A 16,202-nucleotide genomic window follows, 5' to 3' on the forward strand; every position below is an offset into this window, starting at 1 on the left:
ATTGCATGTACGTAGTATGTCTTTCTACAAGTCATGGGATCATTCATATTCACACGGCATGCTCTCCAAGCATACCTATGCAAGTGAACAGGTCATAGGGTTAACGATTTTTCCATTTTTTTGCTTCCATATCGAAACAGGCAGTGCAGTGCAAACTACATATCCGAGAAATAAGCCTGCCTTGATGGGCACAACGCCAAAGTTACCCAGCCTAATCCTGTGCTATAGTTTAGAAATGCTCGCCTTTGGCAACGTCAAACAATCATATTTGCTGGATTTAATCCTTCTTCTCAGTAGCGGCAGCAGCAGGGGCGGCGTCCTTCTTGTCGTCGCCCTCGAGCGCGGGCATGTCGTCGTCGTCGCCCTCTTCCTCGTCGAGTTCACCCTCAGCGCCGGGGAAGCCAGCACCGCCTCCCAGCTTGGAGAAGTCAATGCCGCCAAAGTCACCGCCCATGCCACCCATACCACCCATACCGCCCATGCCGCCACCCATGCCGCCGCCCATGCCGCCCATATCAGGCATGCCACCACCTGTTTGTATGTCAGCTTGTTGTTGTTGAGTGTGGTTATGTTGTTCAACTTACCCATACCACCGAACTGAGAGAAGTCGTCCTCAGGGGCCTCGTTCTGCTCATCCTCATCAACCCACTTGTCGAAGTCTGTCTTGAGGAAGTGGACGCGCTTGGAGTCCTTGAGTAGTCTGGGCCAGTACTCGTTCTTGAGCTCCTTCTTCTGTAGCTTTATTTCAACGTTCTTGGAAGTGTGGTTGATCTTGCTCTCTGCGGTGTCGATCTCGCCCCAGAGCTCAAGTTCAACATGGTACTTCCTCTTGAGAGTGGATGAGGTTCCAGTGAAGTTGAGCTTGGTGGGCTGAATGTCGAGGCTGATGTTGTCCTTGGGCACATCAGGGACGGAGATGGTGAGGTAGATGAAGTTCTTGGAAGCTTCAGACTCGGAAGATCGCTGAGCCCAGAGGACTAGAGAAGAGTTAGCATGTGATTTCACACGGGCATTGTATGTGTGTGCAAGATGCGATCAAGCTTGAAACCACCACGAAAAATGTTGGCAGCGTATGCGTCAAGACTTGCATCAGGGAGAGGGGAATACGAGGGCAAGGCTAGGGTGAGTAGCGACGTACCTTCGGGGTAAACAGTGTCAGACATTGTGAAGGAAAAGTCTTTAGGGTATCTTGAGTATCGTGAAAAGACGTTTGTCGTGAAGGAGTAAAAAACAAGAGATAAGAAGAAAGGCGAAAGATTCAGATGATGCAAGGCGAATGGAGACGAGCTGGTCGAGTTTTTGGTGGGCGGAGCGGAGGAGTTGCAGTTTTAGCTCCTACTGCATTCTGTAGGTCCTTTGTCCCTATTAGCAGCTACTAATGCTTTGCTGCAGGCAGGCGTGAGGCTTGCACGGTCTGTCGCTGGTCACAGGCGGGATGGTAGAATGTCTAAGAAGGGGAGAGAATGGAGGGGCAATTGATGCGGGGGTACTTGATACGACAGACAAATCCAGTGGCGGGAGAAGTACATTGCTATCACCTTCGTCAAGGTGCCCACTCTGACGTTTGTCTCTATCCCGCCCCTTGAAAATCACCGGTGCTTCCCCACTGTTAACGGGCTGGAGCTCCTAGAAGGTGCTGGAGCTTTGTCGCCTTGAATTGGAGGTTGGTGATGAGATGAGCGGTTACGAGATGCTTCCAGATCTGATGGAGCGAATCTATGAGTTCAATTATTTTCAATGGTTTAATTACCTATGCAATATGTCCCTCTGCTAGCTGCCTGGATTCTGAAACCCCTCATATGCAGAGGATTTCGTTCTGGCAGCCTGGGCCAGGACCAGGACCTACACGCGGTCGGCATCTGGATGGCGGGGTAAGCAGGCGAATGAATATCAGTGCCAGTCTCAAGCACTTCTGATGAGCAGTATGAAGATCGCAAATCCTCAAAAAGTATCTGCGCAGGACTACCAGAATGCAGCTAATTCTAAAGGCTGGCTTTCCCAACCGAGAACCCATGGTGTTTAAAGTTGAACTTCTAAAAAAGAATGATAGCTCTACGCTACTCCAGGTTCCAAGACCCCGAATTGGTGGTGCTTCCACTGAACAAGTCCCCTGTCTCTTTTTGTGCTTTCCGAGCCAATTAGATCTTGGCTTTGTCCGTCCAACTCAGCCTTGAGGCTTGCAAACGTGCGAGCCTCACCACCATGACCCAACATCATCTAACAACTAGCTGCGGCTAATTCAACTGCATCGAGACACTTGTCGTTCTAATATACTTCTGATGGTGTATTTTGAATTTTAGTCTTTCTATATCGACTTTCGCCTCCAGCATACATCCTTACGCGACTCGTCTATTCCGCCATCTGTTCATTTCCACGGTTGCGTCATTGGCTCGGGCATTTCACTTCCTATCTACCACCTCTTCGTACATCCAACCGCCATCATGGAAACGTTTAAATCTCTCTTCGCTAAGCCTGATCCTCAGGCTCAGGTACGCACCGCTAGCCCTTCTCGTTCAACATGGCATCCTGACATGACCGACCATTCTAGATGCGCAAATGCAATGCATTGATGCGTCAAAACATGCGCAAGCTCGATCGCGACATCCAAACCGTTAAGCAAGTCGAAGCAAAGACCAAGAATCTCATTATTCAAGCCGATAAACGAGGCCAGCGCGATCCCTCTCGCTCCCAACAAGCTCAAAAAGAAGCCCGTGACTTTGCATGTGAGCTCGTTCGCGCTCGCAAACAATCGCAACGCCTGGTCACATCAAAGGCGCAGCTCTCCTCGGTGCAGATGCAGGTCAACGAGGCCTTTGCAGTGCGAAAGATCGAGGGATCCATCCGGGCTAGTGTCGGCATCATGAAGGATGTCAACTCGCTTATCCGCCTGCCCGAACTGGCGGGGACCATGCAAGAACTGAGCGTGGAGTTGATGAAGGCGGGCGTTATCGAGGAGATGGTCGACGATGTACTTCCCGCGGACGGAGACATGCTTATGGAAGATGAAGAGGCCGAGGGTGAGGTGGAGAAGGTTCTGGGAGAAGTCCTCAAGGACCGCAAGCAACCCAGTCTCCCTGTCGCGCCCATGCCAGAACCCCAGAAGCCTCAGGAGGAGGAGGAGGAGGAGGATGCAGAGGCTATGATGGATCAAATGCGCAACCGATTAGAGGCGCTTCGCAGTTAGAGAATTTTGGTGGCATGAGACTTGGTTGATTAGTTACTGTTTGAAGGTGCCAGTTGTTCTTCAACATGGAAGGAGTTGGGGGAGTTTGGCGCATCTGCAGTTTTGCATACATTCGATACTACAAAGACTTTGAAGCTACAGATCACTGTGAGTGCTGTATTTCTCTCGGCGATAAGTTATATAACCACATTTCACGTTCGCATCGAGCTGCCATCGGCACCGATTGAGCCTATTCGTTCTCGATTAACCGACTATACGTATGTCGAACGTCTTGAATTCTTCAATGCACTATTAACGTTTGCTTTTATCGTTAACTAGCTCACACCAGTGGTTCACAGATAGCCTTTCCGTAAGGTACCCTCCACCAGGGAGCATTTAGTTTGTGTCCGTTCGTGTTGTAGTTGTAGACTATAGAGTGATGCTTGCGACTCGGCCTATATCTGAAGATAGGGTGAACTTACATTCAGTAGTTTATACACAAGTCTTCCTCGTCATGCAACATGACAAAGCCTCTGCCACAGCCTGCCTCAACTGGCGTGACTGCCTGATAAGGGTGAGGTTGACCTGGATGATTCAGTTCTATTCATTTGCATCTTCAACTCATATATCATAGGCACCCCCATGCAGTTGTTTATTGTCAGACATCGTTTGACTTGAATTCTATCTTCTTAGAATACAAACTGACATCTTTGGAGCAGCCCAGGTCCCAAGGTCAAAGTATACATATAGGCAACACTATCCCATTCTACCGTGCGTTTAATGGAAGAGAGTCCATAATTCATATTCAACAAGTAGTTGCGATTTCTAAGTCTTCTCTCCAATCTTTAGATTCTACTTTGATGGACGGAAGTTGAACCAGTTAGACAAGAAGAGCATATTCCAGTTCCTATTATATGTCTCCTTCTCTTCTGAGTATTCTTGTTTAGCTTGTAATAACTTATTTTAGGCGGTAATAGGATTTACATTTAAAACACCGATGGAATTATAGAAATATGCAGAACAATACCAATTCATCATCGTTGTGGGAAGTGGACTTACCCTAAAGCTCAGTACCTGAAGTAGCCCGCTAACCCAGCCCAACCTCAACTCGCTCAAGTTTACGATACATAGGTAAATAACATTTGTTTCGGTCAGGTCGGAGGTACCTCGTCAGAACACGGCAATTCCATACAAAAAAACAGGTAAATTTGTGGTATGTGTTGTTCCTCACATCACATGTCTTCTCAACATTACGGGTCGGGCACACGTAGATGGCCTCACCACCAAACAATTTACCCCGACTATAAAAAGAGCCATTCGGTTAACTGTGGCACCCTACAGTCACGTCACAGAATCAATTAAGAAAAATTTTCTACCATGACTCACTCGAACATGTTGTCAAGGTCGAAGTCAAGGGTAGCTGCAAGGGACAGCATCCACTTCTGATATAGTCTGCTGTCGTGTAAGAACGGGTGAATGCGCGCCAACTATGAGCCAGCGCATAGTTGATTAATCTAAAGGGCACACCGTACTGCAGCTGTACAACTTGAGTACTGAAAATGTGCCTGCATACATGCAGGCGTATATTAACTAAAAGCTGCGAACAAGAGGATAGCGGTTTCAAAAGGCGGTATGCTGGTAGGTTATATGTATGGCGTTTAAGCCGTAGTCGGTGAAGGCCAAGTTTTGAGTACCTGATACAGCAGAATCTTGAAACATATTGATCGGTGTAGGGTAAAATCAAGACGCACTGCACTGCACTACGCTGCACATGCAGGTAGATAGGCAGGTTGGATCGAAGCCAGCAAGGCTGCAGTACGGGGCAGTCAGTCAAAGCGAGCACACGCATAATTTGGTCTGGTTTGGTTAGTGGGCGTGCAGTTATCTCTCTTTACCCGGCACCTTGTTGCAGTGGGATGAATAGATCTCAACTGACCGCTTCTCGAAACATGATATGGTAGGGTGACAGACAGCTCAACAAACAAGTCTTCAATACGAGAGGACATATACAGGTTAGACTTGCGGATAAGAAGAAAAGCATAATTAGACAATCAGAACAGACAGTTGATCAACAATCAACCGGGAAAGCAAAATACTGCCGCGGGGGCACAGACCTACGATAGTCAAAGCAAACACTTAATTGATCTTGTCCCCCTTATTGTTGATTGCGAGATGAATACAAACAAGGGCAGGGTAGTGCAAAAGCGAGGCGGGAACTAGAGGATCGTCCCTCGTGTAGCGATCCCTTGGCTGAGAATTGTTCGTAGGATTGAGTTTGAGTCTGTTGCCCTTGCGTGGGGGGAGAAGTGAGTGGGAGAAGAGCAAACAAGACCAGACAAGGGAAGGGGATCAAGCAACGGATGCAAGATCATCGGGACGGGTGCAGTACGGCGAGGTACGGCAAGCACCTGACCCGAGCCTAACGTTGGTTTAACGCTCTTGACGCCTGAGAGTGAGACACTGGAGATGGCACTCTTACAGGGGCTGTTGGTTGTTGATTGCTTCTGTTATTCAGCTGTTTGGCCGGTAGTTTGTTGGCGGCATGGCGCTGTCACGGCACATCCAATGAAACGGCATCTTAACCTTAATATCAGATGAGGAAACTAAAGAGACAACTACCAGATCGGCCTTGAGGCTTGCGAGGCTGCAGCGGGTGATTGCTCTAATTAATTTTACCTTTTTGGTACCTGAGAAATAGTAAAGATGAAACGTTTCATTGAGGCCGTAAGTGATTTGTCTGATGTGATTGACGTGATATTGATATGTGAGACCAATATCCGTACCTACTTTATACCCCCACTCAATTATCGTGGGAGGTGGCATGCAGTGGATGGGATGATAGAGATTGGCCCTTGTCAGGAGACGAGACGAGACGAGACGAGACGAATAACCTAAATTTGGGCCGATTTCGGATTAAGAAGAAAACATGCAATCACTCATCTTGGGCTCAATCAAAGGAATCCAGAGAGGGCGTGTATGAGGTTGAGGATCGATGTCAATGACGGCATCATAAGGAGGGAACTATTGAGGAAATTCCAGCTATGAAATTAATTAAATGTTTCAACATGACTATCGATCGCACTCCATCATGATTCCTTAATATGAGATTGTCATAACGCCCTTTGTCGCTCGGTAACATGCTCATCAAAGGTGATCATGACTTAACTATCTCATAGTTAACCCTCCATCGGAGCAAAGTCAACGCGATACTTTGATAATCGTTATTGATCAACAAGGACTAATAACCCCAGAAACACAGCTAATTACTCATGAACAACAAACTTTAGGTGCAACAACAAGTCAACCGGATCGGACAGTTGAACTTCAGTACGTACACTAAACACAGTTCCAGTTTTGCAGTTACCCCGGATTACCCCATAACATGATCATGATCCTTGAGCAGATGACGAGGCACTGCTATCAGATGTAATGCTTGCTGGCTGACCCTTCGTCATCACCGCCTGGGCAGCCTTGGCCTCAGCCCCCAGTGCAAGTGCAAGGACGTGTAGAAACATGAAGCGCTGGATTGTTACAGTTCGGGGACCAAGCCAAGACGAGTTTTATCACGAGACTCAACTCAACACAACACAATCCGTTGTCAGATGGGTTAATTAATCACCAACAAAGACACACCTCACTGCTGACTGTGTTGCTCAACTGTAAATTCGGAGCTGACAGATCCGAGCCAATCTCATGTCAGATACTGTACGATGCGTAATCAATATTCACCCCCGCGGCCTCCGTATTGCGAATGCAACCTGAGTGATACTATTCCTGGCCTCATCGCTGTGACAGTAACTACAGGCTGTGGATGAGTGTAGTATCATCTCAGCTGGCTATAGCAGCCAGTACCGGTGTATCACAGCCTACGACATCATTTCCGACAATGCAACAAGCAAAGTGAAAAAGCCACAATCGCTTTCGCATTCCTATTTACATGAATTCGGCCGGGGTTCAATCTTGATATTGACCGACACATCACATTTCCAGCTTGTACGACGTCATACTCTAGACACGAAAACTCTTCACTTCCCGCCAACGCGACATAGAGAAGTGGAAATCGCGATCTTTCGCAAAAGGGATCGGTTTAGGTTTCAACGAAATAGGTAATCTCTCGCGACGAGTCGTGGCGTAGGCGGCGCTCACCACGTTGTGGCGTACGGAGATCACAGTGACATCTCAGTGTGCCTTGGCAGTCAAGACCTGAATCGTCCTTGATTGATTGATGATTCTCCTATCATACAACGATCGCATCAAACCCCCTTCCTAAGTCGACCGCGTCAGGATATTTCTCGATCGTCCGGAAACAAGTGTCTCAGAAGATCCTGCTATCATCTGCGGCAGTCCCGTCGAAAACATCTGCTTTATTAGACAGGTCTAATGATGAAAACTCAGTCGCATCTCCAGGGGTAACAGGTATTAGTTGCGATTCATTCGTGAAACCATCAGAGCTTGGAAAGACGCTGAGACGTCAAAGAACGTACACCCTCAGACTCAGGTCAAACTCGTGGCAACTCTGTTGATGCATTACCATCGTTAATGAAACGTCTAAACTGTCAATCGCGTGGCAGACTGGAAGCCTTCAGATGAAGAATAAAGGTTTACGTGACTCGCTCACCCGCGTTGCCACGCGATTCCATTGAATGATCGACCTTCTAGCGGACCTTCTAGGCTTCTTCACCACTGAAGAGTTCGCTGGAAGACTCACACCCCTCCATCTTGTCCATCCATTGGCCCGCTCACGGTTCAAGCCAAAAGGGGTAATTAATGGAACCAGATCCCTTCTTCCCCAGCTTCGGGCAACTTTAGTTATCTTTCCTTCTCTAAGCTCGGTCTCCTTCCGGCAATGTCGCAAAAAGTGCGGTCGATAAGATACTGTGCACAAAAGAGGCAAGAGCTGAACTTTCCTCACTTTCCTCGCCGCGATCTCTTCTCCGCGGTGCCGCAATCGCAACCGCGACCGCAAACACGTGGGAATCGCGGAAGCTAAACCTATTCATTCCAAACCCGGAAGGCACTCCCCCTTATCCGAGGTAGCACGGAATCATGCCCGAGATTTGGAAAGAGACTGTATTTTTAAGGTTTCGCAATGACTGAAGTGAACGATTCAGGAGCAACACATCTCAAGCAAAGGATGCTTCGAATTGACACACTTGAAAGATTTCATGACACATCCTGACTGGCCTTCCAAGGACCTTCTACCGTTCCTTCTAGTGCCCACAACCACCTGCATATTTTTCTGCATCCAATAAGACTTCCAATCCCGAAAGAGAAGGTGGACAGCACTCATGGTACTTTCCAAGAAAGAAGAAAAGGAAGCTCTAGAAAATCCTGACAGAAGGCCCGTGAGTACCTCAGATAAGCCACAATCTTCGGCTCTATTGCAAGATGCCCCCGTATGAAGAGGATCCTCTTTTACGTTATGACGGGGCCAGTGCTCCAGGAGGAAGCAATTCGGACGAACCATGAGCATCGCCAGCCTTGGAGGTGAGGAGAACCGCCGGTTCGGGTCAGTGTGCAAGGCCTCTCTAAGTGGAGACGTCTTTAGTCAAAGCGGTGGTCGACTCCCAGGGTCCTTGAACGACTCAAACCTATCGCGGCTAAAAGAAAAAGAAAACTGCCAGGTAAAAAGACGAGGCTGCCAGCCAGGAGGAAGTAGGCCTTCGGAAGGGTGGAACAGCGTTCCGTACCTGGCCCGTCCTACCGTCCATTCGGCTGGGGGAGCTAGGAACGAGCCCGTGTCCGGGGTTATGACACTGTTTAAGATGAATCGCCAAAGCAAACATCAAAGTTTCAAATGCACCCGTCCGTCCGTCCGCAGTGTCGGATACGTACGTATACTAGTAATTAATTGCTTTTTCACATGGGTGTTGAGTCGGTAACGTCGCAAGGGGGATTATGCTGTGTTATGATACAGGAGGAAATTATTGCTTCTTCTTCCGCACCGGATGAGTACCCAAGCGAGAACTCTATCGCTCACAACGGCGGTCAAACATCAATTACGCCGGTTAGGCGCTGTTAAAGGGGTTTCAAAACGAGAATGGTTAGAGCCAGTGGCCGCTCAATAACTTGGATTGCGAGACGGATGAAGACGGAGCATGAATCAAATCCAACCTGCGATAAGCTTTTGACGAGTCTTGAATTCTTGGCAATTCGTACACAAAACTGTCAGAGGTGTTGTTGTCTCTTCCCGCGGGTAATTGCAGTTCGTAATATGGTTACAGTGAGTGTGGTAATGACGTCTTCCTCCTTAACCTCTTACTCATCCACATCCACACAGTAAATACGGTAATGGGCCTGATATTACCAGCATTGTGTCAATATCAAAGTTTATTTTGTTCCAACTCCTGGAGGACAACGGTGAGGGTTGACACGGACACAGTTGCTATTCACCCCCGGTATAGAATGGCTGGGCCGTAATTTACCAAACGATTCATGACCGAGATCGAAAACCGAAGCGTTGGAAAAGAAACCTGGCACTTGAACTTATTCCATGTCAACAATTAATCAATACCGGCACTGGAACCCGGGCGCGCGGTCCGTAGTAGGGATCTGGTTTTTTCTCAGCGTTCAACGGTAAAGACCCACTAAAGCGAGATTAACTCGGGTGTAGGCGATGAGGAATTTCAGGTGTCTGGATCGCAATACATTGCAATTTGCAAGTTGTGCCGAGGCGGAGAATGCCTTAGGTAATGTGAGTGAATTCTTCCATGGAATCTTCCCTGTCAAAGAAGCACCAAAGCATTCTAGTCATCGACTTTTGGCGAGTAATGTCAAGTTGGTGTTTCCCCAGACGAACCGGCATTGTTCGGAAAAATATGGAGTGCCAGGTGTGGCTGGAGAGATCTCTCCAGAGGTGGCGGCGGAGCCATGTGTCACAGATAAGTCAAAGGATGGAGTTTCTTCTCCCATTTACATGATTTTCTATCTGCTCGATGACGATGTAGATCATCAAATGGCGCAAGAGTCGTGGAGAAAGAGGACCCTGATACCCATTTTTGTGGTCATCACGAATTATATCCGCCGCAAGGCGCAGATAGTGGAGGGTTTGGACTGATTAGATCTTCGTAGACGCCGATAATTCATTCAACTTGACCGCCGGATCAACCTCAAACACTGCGGATAAAGGTGGAGTGTATAAAGTGGGAATACGCAGGGTCTTTTTGGCATTGCCATATGGCTTCAAACTGTCTTGGTTGGTTGAAAGTCGAGATCAGAACCACTGTTATCTGACGCGATCAGCACGCTTGCAGCAGTTGTGAATCCAGACAACCAAGCACGTTTGCGAGTTGTCCAGTTAGCGACGGGCCAGACCGTCCTATCATGATTATCATCTGTGGGAGGAGGATCAGCTTGGAACGGTCCAGTCGCTCAGAAATGTGTGATAAGCACATCAATCAACGTTCTAGGCAGTCGGGGTAATGAGGCAAAAAGACCCCTCTGTGCATCTGCGACATAATAGCTGTAGCTGTGATAGCTCCAGACCTCTTTCGGCTCGGGGATGGAACCGTAGATCATTCCTCAACCAAAATGCGGAGTAGCTCTTTGAAGCTGTCTCAGATACCTCAAGACGACAGCATCTGACAATCCTACGCCAATCACTTTAACTCAACCCCTCAGATGATATGATTGTACCCTCGCATAACAACACTAAGTGTGTCTTTTTTATCGCCGAGGTCTATTCTCCTGTTTCCGATGTATCGCAAACGACTCCCTTTGGATTCCAACCAAGCGAGACAAGCGCCGAGAGGAGAGTCAGTGATTCAACCCGAAGCAACTATCCGGACCAATGCCAAGAGACTTGCGAGGGGTAAAGCCGCGATAAAAAAAATTATAGAGAATAGAACGGCCGAAAGGGCAACGGAAGGGAGAGCGCCACAAGGTGGAGAGAAACGCCGCAAAAGCGGCTCCGATTGTGGATATAACCCCCCGTATTATACGCCGGCGTATCGTTTGTGGAGAGAGAATGGATATCTTATCAGAGATTTCACTGTTTGAAACTGTTTAAGCGGATGGGGCCTGCATCTGGGATTTTTGCCAAGTGAGAGAATTAATTTCCAAGGATTAATCATTCGTTATGATACCTCTTAATGGAATACGATCCTGCTTCTATCACCGAAATTTGAAATTTGACAGAATGTGCTTCATTAATACCAAGGGCAGAGACAAGACAAGGGCAAGGTTAGGATTAAAACCCTGCGTTTGTACGACCGAGATTCATAACTGCCAAGGCTTCGCGGAGAAGATATAGTCTGCCGTGATTGGCTACCAATATCGATATCCATGCCAGCTAGCGGTGAGGAGTGTGAGAAGCTGCGATTCGTGCGCTCAAAGAGCCTGGACGAAAGGGGAAACTAGCTGGGCCCCCCTCACAGTTGGTTCCGGCCTGGGAAACGGAAGTTCAGAAGTCAAGGCTCCTAGGCTAAACGGGCCTTGTCCTGTGCTGGAAGCTGCTGGGAATGCTCGGTCCGAGATTGCTCGAATCTATTCTTGAGCCAGAACCTTTGGAAAACTGTCTACAAGGGCACCCCAGACCACCACATGGGATGGGATGGACGTTGGGGGTTGAAGTTAATTAATGGGAGCCTGAAGCTTGAGATTTGGAAAGCTTCAGGATTGGAGGGGAAATGGAAGGAGGCAACAATAGTTCCAGCTCATCAATTCGGGAAATCAAGGCCCGACTTGAGTTCAGTTGAGATGATAATCGTCATCTACCTATCAGATGCACACATACCGTAAACTAAATTTCAGCAGTTGCTTTGTTGTTGTTCATGCTGTCTGCCGGCGGTGAAATACAATATTCTCAGCTTTCCGCAACCTGAGTGGTCGACAGGCGTTGCCTGGATCGGACACCCTCACTGCAAGATGACAGCCATCCCGCCAACCGAACCGATGGGTGACTCCTCGGTGGTAAAACAATTAACCAGCTGCAGACGAATGGTGGTGAACAACAAAGCAACCCTGAGGCACGTATCCAGCAAATAGAAATGTAAATAACTCCTCCTCAAGGGAGCGGTCAGAGATGCACGTCGTTCCTTAACACCTGCATTGGACTGCATCGCTGCAGCACATCTTATCTACATGTCTTCTTAGCCTTCTCTGTCAGAGACCAATACCGCACCGATATCCCGCGATACCTTCCCTTCCTTCCCAAAGGGGAAAAAAGAACAGCCAATGTGTGAAAAGAGAGAATGGAAGGTAAGTAAGCCAGCGGACAGCCAGTCCAGCCCTGTGGGATGCATTACAGTGTGGTGTGTAACTATCAAAAAACCACACTTGCCCGACCGGAAGGCTTAACTTTTTGGTCTTTGGGCTCTGAGCTATCTCGGGACAACGTATGCCAGGGCGGAGCCAGGCCAGGCCAGGGACCGATTTTGGGTGTGTTGGGCGCTGAAGTGGAAAAGACCTCCCCCAGCCCAAGGTTGTTTGAGAGAAAAGGGAGGAAAAGAGAGGGCGTGGGGGAGACAAGAGAGAGAGATCTAACGGAAGAGGAGAGAGGAAAGACACAAAAAGCAATCAAACCATCAAATCCGATAAATTACAGGTGAGACAAACATGAATGATCACAAACAGCGACAAAAGTAAACGAATGGCGTTGGTCCTGAATAATCGCAAAAAGAAACGAATGCGACAAGATGGATGAATGAATGAATGAATGGATCATTATCCATCTCATGGGAGGCACAAACAGCGACCGGACTCGTTACAGCAGCACCAATAACACACCAATAACGCATAGGCAATCAATGATTCACTCGTGTCAAAAGAATACAGCACAGTATCAATCAATCAATCAGCCATGCCAGTCAGTCGTATTTGCCATCACATCGCATCGTATCCCCGACTCATTGCTTCGCTGACCTGGCGTAATCAAGATACTTGGATCATGGTTAATAAGCCCATCCTGTTCGTCAGCCTGGGCGGTTCCAGCAGTGCACCCCCAAAAACCACGACCAAAGAGCTGCTTGTGACTCCCATTTGCGTTGATGATGACTGTGACTTGTGTCCCGTTGCCGCCGCGCGCAGCCCGTGATTTGGTATCTTGACCCGCGGGATGAGAGAGGCGCAAGCCTGTGATTGAGACCGTGACAGCGAATGCCAGCACTGTAAGTGACATTGTGGTTGCTATTCGTAGATACGTATAGTACGCCCAGGGCTGGGGGAGGCGTTTTTCGCCCTTACCCCAGATTACGAAAACAAGCCACAGGGCAGAGACAAGCTCAAAAGGAATCAAATCATTGCGAGGAAACAGGTTGTTTGTCTCTTGGACGGGAGCAGATTGTCTTGAATTGATGACCGGTTTGGTCCAATACGGAAGTTGTTGTGTTATTGTTGATCTATCGGTTGTAACGTATCCGGAAATTCTGTTGTCCATATGAAGCTTTGCTTATCTCACCAATTTCCTTTTTATTTTCGGTGACAGTGTCAGTATCAGTATCAGTCAGCGTCAGTAATTGTCTCGTCTCTCGTCACTCCAACGCAAGTTTACAAAGCAACTTACTGTATACGGCAAATGTTGCTCATCTCAGCTCAAACACTAACACCGACACCGCCAGGCAAACACGAGTAACCATCCATTACGAAAATTGTTATTCTGGTCTACTTCTCACAACCTCTTCTCGATACGTCTTGTATTAGAAACCTGATTTATTGTTATTGTGCGGCCAGTTCTCGGGTCTTTGGACAATTTGACCCGAGCGCGATAAGCTACTTCACCTCCAAATCCCAAGGTAAAAAGAGGTCTTGGCGAATTCTTTGATAGAAAACAGGAACAGATCTGGATACCGAAGCGACCCATTAAACTTACCGTATCTCTGACTCTGACTCTTTCCTTTCCTTGTTGTTCTCGTTCCCTCCCCACGGATCCGCTCTTCGGCCACCCCCTCCCTCTCGCTGGTATCTTGTTAGTGGTTAATAGGCGTTGTGCCCGCTCCGGCCGTCCACTTAGCCGCTGTATTGCCCTGATTTTCCCTCTGACTCGAATTTCCCACCGCTCCTTTTTCACTTTTTCCACGCCCCCTCTGTCCCACCAGAATTCACCCCCCACAGCATCACGCCGAGCAGCACCTCGGTAGAGTAGAATTTAGCATTCGCCCTCTTTCCCGACGAGCAAGACCCTTGGACCCGCACTCGCACCCGTTCTCGGTCTCACTCCCCCTGGCATCAACCACACACCCTTTTCACCCCCATTACACGCAAATCCTCCATTCCACACCCGAAAACCAGAACACAGATCAAATCTCACACGCCCCTGGCCTCCCTTAGTCGGCTGCCTGCCCGTCTTGCTTCATTCATTTATATCTACCCGCATCCCCAGGTTTTCGTCTCGAGGATCCATTTATCTGCCGTCCACAACAAAGAACTTCAAGTGATCAACACTTTACTACTTGCTATTTAGCAACAGCTATAGCTCTTCGAGCTTCAATCACGACATTCACCTCGACTATCATCACAACCACCGCAACAATGTTCGGTTCATACAGCTCCATTAGCTCCATGTGCGCTTCTTCTGCGCCCATGGATATCGCGTCTCGCAACATCTACCGATCTCAGGACTCCGCCTGCGCTTTCCCTTCATGGCCTCGACGTGACTCTCTCTCCGAGTCTGATCGTGAGGAGCGACCCACTTCTTATCTCTCCGACGACGACCTGTTCCTCTCCGATCCATTCGACGATGATGCTCAGAGCGTCTCCAGCGCTGGCAGCTCTTCTCCCGGCGCCATGGCCTCACCTCCCAGCCGCATCTCCGACTTCGAGCTTCTCCAGGCTGAGCGTGAACGCCAAGCTGCCATTCAGCGAGAGTGTATCCGAGTTGTCACCCTCGAGAAGGAGCGTCGACGTGCCGCCGCACGAAAGCAGCGCCGTAGCAGTTCTCACAAGAAGAGCCCCAAGACCAAGCTCACCTCCATCAACGAGGAGGCTATTGAGTAAACAATGCTCTTGGATCTTCTTCACGACTGTTACGACTTCACGATAGCGTATGTCTACACACAACAAAAACATCAAGCTTCATTCACTAACAATTCTCTAGGCTGCTTTTTTGCATTACATGGCAATATGATACCCCATGATACCCCACACAACAACTTTCGCATGTGCGCATCAATAAACGCACATGCTGGAATATCCTACCCATCATTTGGAGATGGACATCTTTCCGACACACACCAAACTGTCACTCACTAAATTGGCAACCTTAATCAGCTACCCTCGGGATCGACTTGTAACCGCCGGCTTGATTCTCGGAAGGCGAATACACCACCACAACCTTGGTCAATGACGCCATGGGGTAGACCGCCTTTGGACCCAGCAAATCAGAGGTGGGGGTGGGGGTTACCCAACCAAGAATGAGTCAGAACACAAGAGGCCAAGACAGGAATGAATGACAACAACAACACAACAATCAACAACCATGATCTTTAGAGTTCCCGGTCGTGGCCGAAACTTTCTCCATCAAGAGAAACGTTGCCATGACCCGAACCGGATACATGGAAACCTTCATCCCCCATCTTGACACTTTCTAGCCCTCGTCGGACTGTCGGCGAGCTCGGCCATCTGCCGCTGGCTTTCTCCCCGCATTGCGGCCCGGCCATACTCTATCATTATCCGCTATTCTTTTCTGTTGAGGCTTTTATCAAAGCCGATGTTTTATCTTGGACTCGGCGAGTCTATCTTGTTTAATCATTTTCTTTTTCACACACCATCTGGGTGGATCGCATACAAGGAAGGAGTTTCATTTTATTTATTGCATCATTAGGGCATTGGACACTGGATACAGTACAGGTTCTTGCATCAGTCCTCCCAACACTGGGATGAATCAGCTGGTACACACTTGGGAACAGGAACATTAGGGCATAGGATATGCACCCACACACAGCATTGCATGGTTAACGGCGACATGGCATGGAATATTTAGATACCTTAGGATAGTTTGGCGGCCTAGTGCCTGCCTTGATTTTCGAGATACCCTCTTATTAGTTAGCATCAACAATCATCATACTTGGCTTACATCTCAAAACATACTCTTGTCTCTTATTCA

General features: G+C 48.4%; 3 protein-coding genes across 3 annotated transcripts; 2 read left to right on the forward strand and 1 right to left on the reverse strand.

The window, feature by feature from the left end:
- Positions 1-277: 277 nt before the first annotated feature.
- Positions 278-1,163, reverse strand: FSST1_012214 (Hsp90 cochaperone SBA1; the record flags this gene model as incomplete). Its single annotated transcript, XM_083235415.1, has 3 exons — positions 278-531; positions 585-977; positions 1,139-1,163. The coding sequence occupies 3 exons, from the start codon at positions 1,161-1,163 to the stop codon at positions 278-280; spliced, it is 672 nt and encodes a 223-aa protein (XP_083081910.1).
- Positions 1,164-2,441: 1,278 nt separating this feature from the next.
- On the forward strand, positions 2,442-3,184 carry FSST1_012215 (ESCRT-III subunit protein VPS24; the record flags this gene model as incomplete). The annotated part of the gene is made up of 2 exons (XM_083235416.1): positions 2,442-2,489; positions 2,549-3,184. 2 exons carry the CDS (start codon positions 2,442-2,444, stop codon positions 3,182-3,184), a joined length of 684 nt encoding a protein of 227 aa, XP_083081911.1.
- Positions 3,185-14,629: 11,445 nt separating this feature from the next.
- FSST1_012216 (uncharacterized protein) lies at positions 14,630-15,094 on the forward strand (the record flags this gene model as incomplete). Its single annotated transcript, XM_083235417.1, has 1 exon — positions 14,630-15,094. One exon carries the CDS (start codon positions 14,630-14,632, stop codon positions 15,092-15,094), a length of 465 nt encoding a protein of 154 aa, XP_083081912.1.
- Positions 15,095-16,202: the final 1,108 nt, after the last annotated feature.

This window comes from Fusarium sambucinum, chromosome III (assembly GCF_050947815.1).
Source record: "Fusarium sambucinum isolate potato_lamoka chromosome III, whole genome shotgun sequence".
NCBI lineage: Eukaryota > Fungi > Ascomycota > Sordariomycetes > Hypocreales > Nectriaceae > Fusarium > Fusarium sambucinum.